Genomic DNA, 8,503 nt, shown 5'->3' with positions numbered 1-8,503 from the left:
ATTGAATCCTTTATTCCTGAGAGGAGAAGGACAATCAATCGGGTTGTTGAGAGTCTTTCTCACAGGTTTATTGCTACAGGCCCTGAAAGGTTGTTTTTTTTTTCTTCTTTTTTTCTTTGAAAGTTTGGAGACAAACCAGTGTACTTTATGAGATTCAAGACATTGATTTGTTTGTTTCCGCCCTCCATCCACAATAATTGCATCCTTTGTATAATTTTCTATCATAATACTCATATTCAGATGCTACTCAGCTTTTAAAATGTACTGTAGCTATATAAGAGTATTGACCTGACCAAGAGTATTGATCTATAATGTCTAATGACTTTTTTATAGGGCTGATACAACACTTTCTGTATGAAAGAAGCGCTTTGCATAATCGACTTGTATTATTTTTATTTATTTTGACCATATGTGACCCTGGACCACAAAAGCAGTCACATGGGTCCATTTTCTGAAATTGAGATTTATACATCATATGAAAGCTGAATAAATAAGCTTTTTATTGATGTATGGTTTGTTAGGATATGACAATATTTGGCCGATATACAACTATTTGAATATCTGTGTACAATGTTTTGTTGGCTATTGCCAAATATACCCGTGCGAATTTGTGACTGGTTTTGTGATCCAGGGTCACATATAGTTATCTGTATTATGGCTATTTACGCTATATTTTTGATCAATTTATTTGGAAACATTATGATATTATATTAGTTTTCATTTTAGTTTTAATCTTGAATTAAATGAGAAAGACAATGCAATCTTTGTAAAATGGCCCGTATTCTGCTAAAATGTCAAGCCTCTAAAAGAGTACAAAAGGCAATAAACAACATTCTCACAGGGGTTTGGCAACACACGTTTCTTTATTTAAAAAATAGTAGGATTTAAAGAATGCAATTTAGTGCACCACCTAATATATTTATAGTGCTTTACATGTAGCAAAATACTCCACAGGACAAATCCGGGTTCACAAGATATCTGATAACTGCCACTCACCAGGACTACATTAAACACGTCAATCAAGAGCATACGTTTCTACAGCTTGTACAGTATATGCAGCTTACTGGTGGTGGCTAGGATGGCAGTACAAAAATACAGATATGACAGCGATTATAGAACTGAATTACTTATTAGATCCCCCTTTTTTTTTAAGCCCAAAGCACACCAGATTAATAGATCATTTTATGGCAGTGTCAGTTAATGGGGAAAAAATTTCAATAATTATATTAGTTGTGCTGTGGTCATTTAGATCACCAATAAAAACCTTCCATGTCCCTGCGACACTGTTGATTAAAATCTCACAATTCAGTACCAACAAATGGCAACATGTAATTCAGATCTACAACTTAGGTTCTTGAATTAATACGCACAAAAACTAAAGAAAAATGGAAAAGTGAATACACACTGAATGGGTACAAAATTAGTTTCAACGACTGTTGAAAAAATATCTCAAAATATACAATCAGATGGCACGGGTGTGCAAGAATGTTCTTAGATGTTCTGGAGGTATGCATTTTTCAATCTTCAATATGATCAAATGTAGAGAGAGACCATGCCTTGAAAATAATTCCTTAGTAGTTAATGAACTTCATTAACAACAATGAAAAATCCTACTTTACAATTGCTAGAAACTATAATGTGAATTTGTATGTGCTGTATGACTATCCACACACATCTGTTTAATTATGAAAACCCAACATAAATGAATTCTAATGTGGCAATAGAAGAGGCAAAGAAAAGAAAAAGTTTATATATAATGCAAAAATTGTATCAATTAATGCTTAGCACACCCTTGAAATCAATTAGTGACGAAAATATGATACAAAAACAATGACAAAATAAAACAATGAACAATGTACAAAAAAGAACAACTAAAAATGACATTACAACCCTTGTGTTGGAGTATCAAACACTGAGATTCTGTTGCACCTTTAGATATTTGACAGACACATTTAGACAGTTAGCAAATAGCAATATTTCCATTGCATATTAAACAGATATGCCCCAGATGTCAAACACATTTGCAACGGTTTATGAGATGATCTGTACTGAAATGTTTACACGCATTAAGCTTGACACAAATGCATTACAAAATAGATTTGAAAAAAAAAAGTAAAAATGAAAATTGCTAATGCCAAACTGCTGTTGATGATACTGACATTCAACACTAACATCTCAACATATGATTTAACTTGAATTTCAGATTTAAATACACAATGTAGCCTATAACAGTGGAAAAATATAAAGGAAAAAAATGGGTATTGTATATACGTGGGTATATACTTTTTTTTTTTGTAAAAGAAGAGAGATGGGTTTAAAGACATCTTTCAAAAATTAAAAACATTGAAACAAGGACCAAACCTTGGAAAGCAAACATGTGGGATTAGTTCACAGGATGCAATTGTGTGGCTAAAGTTTGTAGATCAGTCAGATAAGAAGGCTGGAACACGTCATGAAGTTTAGCGTGGTGGGGTTAGAGATAGTACACTGAGCAGATGGCGCACATCAGTGCAGACCTAATATTGACTAACTCTGTGGTGTTCTTGAAGCCAGACCACCAGGCATAACACAAAAACATTTTCATTTATGATGGTAATAATGTTGACTGTGTCCTACTGCAGCCAAACTTGCATATCAAAGAATTTGTTTGTACGGTTTCTATTTGCTAGTGATGGTGAACATGTGGTACTGATTGAAAAATGCTGTAGTTTTCAATCCTCCAGATACAAATGCCTCATAAATAACACACATCCTTTAAAGCCAACAGGAAACAGCCTTGATAACCCATTTTACATCAGTAATATGACACGTCTAGTAGTAAAACAGTGTGTTCTTAACTTCTTTGATTAAAATAAATGTATATTGGGACTAATACTCTATCCATATGGAATTGACTGTATTATTGCAAACTAGGAGGATGGAGCTAATCCTGAAATCCTGAAAAGGTCTTGATGTATTCCAACAATAATGTAATAAGTTCACCCAAAAAAGAAAATGATATCATTGATTACTTACCCTCATATCTTTCCAAACCCTTAAGACTTTCGTTCATCCTCAGAACACAAATGAAGATCTTTTTGAAATCTGAGAGTTTTCTGACCCGTCCATTGACAGCCTACGCAACTACCACTTTCAAGCCACAGAAAGGTAGTAAAAACATCATTAAAGTAATCCATGCGTGCGCTAAAGATTGATATTTTGTAAATAAAGTGGTAAATTATGTGTTTTTTTGCGCAAATAAAGCACCCATGTCACTACATAAAACTGAGGTTAAACCATTGGAGTCGCATGGATCACTGTAATGATACCTTTCTGGTGCTTGAAAGTGGTAGTTGTGTAGCTCTCAATGGAGTGACAGAAAACTCTCAGATTTCATTAAAAAGATCTTCATTTGTATTTTGAAGATGAAGGGTTTGGAACTTTTCATTTTTGGGTGAACTATTCCTTTGAATTAATGATTTTACTATTAGATTTAAGAATGGCTGCATTACCTATGACAGTAATTATAATAACCCATGGCCAAAAACAGTACTTAAGTGATTATTTGAAATAATACAGAATATGTGGATACACATAGCCACAAAAAAAAAAAAAAAAAAAGACAAGAAAAGAAAAAAAAAAGATTAGGGTCATTTTTTGTTTCATGTTGACTTTAAATGCTTCCAGGCAGAGAAGTGAGTGAGGTTGAGTCGGCTGTTTCTCATTCTTTTACCTTCTCCACTATCGTAACAAGCACAAGTGGCTCTTATAGCAGCAGTTGTACAGTGACAGAGTTTCTACACTCATCGAGCACTCACTCTTTCCCTTTCATTTCAACAGATGATGAACGTTAGAAGTAGCCGTCGCTTCTGGTCCCAACTGTTTCACAGAAAGCAATCTTTCTTAAATGCAGTAAACAAAGATTGTGTGTCAGTGAGTGTTTGATGGGATGATCGGTGTAATTATTCTTCTCTCCATCTCGAGTGCTCTATTACGTCCCTCTCGGTCAAACATAAAGCATGTGCACGTGCCAGGCTCTTAAGGGGTAGTCTCAGTGACAGTCTCGAATGAAGACCGTCACATGACCCCACTCTCGCAGCCATCATCACGCCCGATCTAATGCTCAGTGATTTTAAACCCCTAAAAACTGTCTGCTGGTAAACACACTTTAACTCCAAAATCCATTTCTTTTGAACCATGTCCCTTTAGGCTATGTGATACAGAAGCATTATCACTTCATTCAGCAGGAATGTAACCATTCCAACCTGATTCTTGAAACCAAAAGACAGATGGAGACTGAAAAAAGCAGAGAGAGACAGAAAAATAACACAGGCCATAAAGCTGAGGTGTGCGGAAACAGAAACACTGCAGACGCTCTTTCTCAAAGATGAGTTATAGTTTGGAGGATTACAGTCTAACCAACACTACAACTGTGCTTGTATTTGGTTCTTTTTTTGGGCTCTGTACTGTATGTGTTAAAGGCACACTATGCAAGATTTGTACCTTAATATAAGTTTTGATATCATTTTGATGGTAAATGAACTCGTAGTAGGGCGAATCATCCTGTTAGCAAAGCGAGGGGGGGAGGGGGAGGGGGTTGGCAATGCAGGTTTGAGAGGTGACTCCCCGACAAATCTCGCGAGAATCACGACGTCACATACATCAAAAACATATGAAGCAGCCAATATGGAAGACACTAGCACGCATTTCGGACGTGAATCATGGCAGAGTCGACGAAGAAAACGAATAAAGAGCGTTCGGAGAAGGAGTGCAGAGACGGCTCTGCGTGAGTGGTATTTACGACAGTGACTCTAGGGGTCGCTGTTTGAGAAAAACAGAAACTGCATAGTGTGCCTTTAATACTTGATTTATATATTGTAATGAAGCAGTACTGAAACTGTTCATAGTTCTGTTGGGTTAGCATTAGTAGTAGACTTCAAGCTTCCTACTTGAAAGAAACAGTTCATTCAAAAGGACATTTCTGTCAGCTCATGTCATTCTGTACCCTATGATTTTCTTCCGTGGGACACAAAAGGAGAACAGACCACCAATTTAAGTCATTATCTGGCTGGCCCACATATAATACGTGCCTACAGAACTCCTCCGAAAGGTCCGAAGATTTCTGCAGAATTAGAACGCCCATCAATCACTAAGTTTTATAAATGACCACATTTCAATCCATCTTGCCCTCCGCAGAATCGCACTAGCTTATTAAAAGTTTGTGAGTTACATTCAGTTATGAGACACTCAAGAAGCATCAATTACATCAAACCTGATGATATGCATCTTTATGCTCCAAGGTTGGATATGTATACTGTATGCAGAAATGAGATCTGGTGGAGGGGCTGTATGTTCCTCAACAGCCAGAATCCGACTGTTGAGGAAACGAGTTTGACTATTTGACTATTCTAAGTCATATGCACTATTTTTATCACAACTTTCCCCTCATTTTTCCTTTTGTGTTCCACGCAAAAACGAAAGTCCTGCAGGTTTGGAAAACATGACGGCGAGTAAATGACGACAGATTTTCATTTTTGGTTGAACTCTTTAAGTCTGCCAAAAACGTAATATTACTGTCCTGGAGAAATGTGCACACATGACCAAGGTGGAATATGCGCTATTAGGCTCTGTCTCAACGTTATTTGGGGTATAGACTTGGATATATTGAGCAAAACGTGGGGAAATGGTCAAACTTACAAAGCTCTGCATTTAAACATGCTTCAGTCTACTTACTTGTAACCTTCCCCTATTTCTTCCATACAAACTGCACTTCATTGTCAATGCTACAGAGTTTTAGTTGCCATTCAGTTAAAATGACCTTCTAGTGGTTAACAAAGAGGATGTTTTTGCAGGTATGTGGGTAATCAGATAGTCTGTATATGGCAAAACAGTCCCTGTTTGATGTATTATACTGACATTAGTTTGTGATGGTTCTCATCAGGGTGAAACTTTCGAAACGTTTCGATGCATCCTCAAATCACACATTTTTTTAAACACAAGCTTGTGTAGCAACATACAAAGACAAAGTCAGATTCCTGGTCATACCTCGCTGAAGTCAGAATACTTGTACCGCCTTCTTCCAATCATTAGGTGCAAAAAAAAAGACAATTATGGGGCTGGGGCAAAGTGACTTATAAAAACAAAAGTCTTGAGCCAAAAATGACAAAGTTTTCTGTCTCGTACAAAACTGCATCATGCTAAAATGGAGCTGTTTGTCATTTACACTGTAGATGGAGGTGATAATGAGCGATGCTTTTTAAATTCGTCCCACCCCAAAGGTTTCCAGTCTGATGTTTTCTCATCGCTCTGTATGTTGGGCAATTTACGTATTAGTGAAGCCACGCAGTTTGTCCTCATTATTCTCCTTCCTGCAAACGTTAGTTAGTTCAAGCGTAAAATAAAGGTTCTAGAGGAGATGGAGAAAGTCAGAGGCCTCATGGGGAGGATGCTGGCCAACAGTTGGTCTTCTCATTCCTCTCTGTCCCCAGGTCTCTTTGGCAGATGAGCAGATGGGGGAGAAAGAGTGGAAGAGAGACAGACCATGACTGAAGTTTATACAGGATGGTAAGGTGTAAGCTGGGGAATAATGGGAAGAGGGGCTGGCCAGTGGTGGAAGTTAGATACAAGAGGAGGAGCTGTCCTCCAGAGTCTGTCCCATAATGCACCAGGGCTCCTCCCTTGAGAAACGGCCGCGTTAGGCATCATACTTCTTCCCGCTTCTGTGGATCTGATGGAACAGTGTCATGGAAAAGGCCATCCCCAAGAGCTGAAATGACAAAATCCAAATGTAAAGGTTAATGACACGCATGAGCTTTATGTCAGCAAACACGGGATGGCTTGGTTGAATGGAGACAAAACATTGGATGTGCTCCTAATTAAAAATTTAAGGGGTCAATATCTAACATCAAATGCATGGAATTTATCAAATATAAGGGTTCATTTCATTTTATAAATATTAAATGTTTGTTCATAATACACACATTACATTCATTTATTCACCTTGTTAAAAAAAAAAGTAAATGTAGCATTGTAAATTAACAACCAAGATTAATAAATGCTGTACAAATATTGGTCATTATGATGCCTAATGCATTTAATAATGTTAAAAAAAGTAACCTTATTGTAAATTGGTGTTTTTGCCAGCAACACAAAGCATTTTTTTAAAAACTTTTTTATTTTTAATTATAGTAGATGTTTTGCCATTTGCCGTTTGTTTATTTTCCATTTTATTATATTAAAGTAGATGATTAGCCATTGACTGTTTTTTTTCTTTTTTTTTTTTCTTTATAGGGGGGGTGAAATGCTATTTCATGCATACTGAGTTTTTTACACTGTTAAAGAGTTGGATTCCCATGCTAAACATGGACAAAGTTTCAAAAACTAAGTTGTACGTTTGAAGGAGTATTTTTGGAACAATTTTCCGGTTTGTCACAAGTTTCGGAAAGTTTTTTTCGAGTATGGGTCTATGTTACGTAAGATGGTGCGGAATTTCCTTATATGGGTTCTAAGGGCACTTCTCCGGTAAGATCGCGGGCGCGCGCGCACTCGTAGACCAGAGCAAGAGAGTGAAAGCAGTTCGCCATCAAAGCGCTATGCTCGGCTTTTGGAAGTCAATGTAGCCAAAGAAGTGTGTTTTTGGTTGCCAGGGCAAGACAACCCTGCACAGATTCCCAAAGAACCCAGCGCTAAGGGACCAGTGGATGGAGTTTGTTTTCCTGAGCATAAACGGAGTTGTGTAAGACTGTTTGTTCCCTGCATTTCGACGATGATTGTTTTATAAACAAAGCCCAGATCGACGGATTTGCAGATCGTCTAATGCTTAAGGATCGAGCAGTCGCAATGATAAAGGTTTGCGGTCTTGCGTTGGAACCGGACGGTGAGTAAAACTGTTGAACAAATGTCTCTGTGTGTTGTTAGCTCGGCGCGTTAGCACAGCTTTAGCTTCGCCCACACGGCCCGCCCCCAGCCGCTCGTTTTTTTCCGGAAAGACTCGGTACAGCCTATCTTTCTTTTATAAATATAATAAAACTAAAGACTTTTCGGAGATATGAAGGATCCAATACTACTCTATAGGTACTCAAGATTAACAGGAGATTGAGTGAAAATGAGCATTTCACCCCCCCCTTTAAATAATAAAAAAATTTTTAGCCATTGGGCATTTCTTTCTGAAGGGCTCTTAAACCATGAAATACCTTTCATGTCACAGCTCATGACAGTTGCAGTTACTTGTGAATGGTTTGGGACTGTCTTTGTGTGGTGCCATCAGCAGTGTTGTTCATATTTAAAAAACGGTCTTTGACGGGGAAAAGTGCTTAGTACCACGTCAGGGTCTAAGAAGACGTACGCACTTTTCCTTGCGGCAGAGAGTCGGATTACTGCAAGTATTTGGAATTCTAAGCAATTGCTGCTCGCCATTCTTAAGTAAATTTTATATGTTAATAACATTAATTAAGGGTCGTTTACAAGGCGGAGATCTGAAACCACGATTATTTGTGATTTATAAATTTCACATCTGGAAGAGAGG

The 8,503-nt window shown here is 37.5% G+C and overlaps 1 protein-coding gene across 1 annotated transcript in view; it reads right to left on the bottom strand.

The window, feature by feature from the left end:
• Nucleotides 1-2,294: 2,294 nt before the first annotated feature.
• The window catches only part of tspan9a (tetraspanin 9a), an 87,230-nt gene continuing 81,021 nt past the window's right edge, over nucleotides 2,295-8,503 (bottom strand). Inside the window, exon 6 of the mRNA XM_079873468.1 lies at nucleotides 2,295-6,745. Within this exon, the coding sequence (XP_079729594.1) occupies nucleotides 6,674-6,745 (72 nt within the window). The 3' untranslated portion in view covers nucleotides 2,295-6,673. The remainder of the gene's footprint in view (nucleotides 6,746-8,503) is intronic.

This window comes from Squalius cephalus, assembly GCF_949319135.1.
Source record: "Squalius cephalus genome assembly, chromosome: 6".
Taxonomy (NCBI): Eukaryota; Metazoa; Chordata; class Actinopteri; order Cypriniformes; family Leuciscidae; genus Squalius; species Squalius cephalus.
This window is presented reverse-complemented; position numbering and strand designations above follow the sequence as displayed.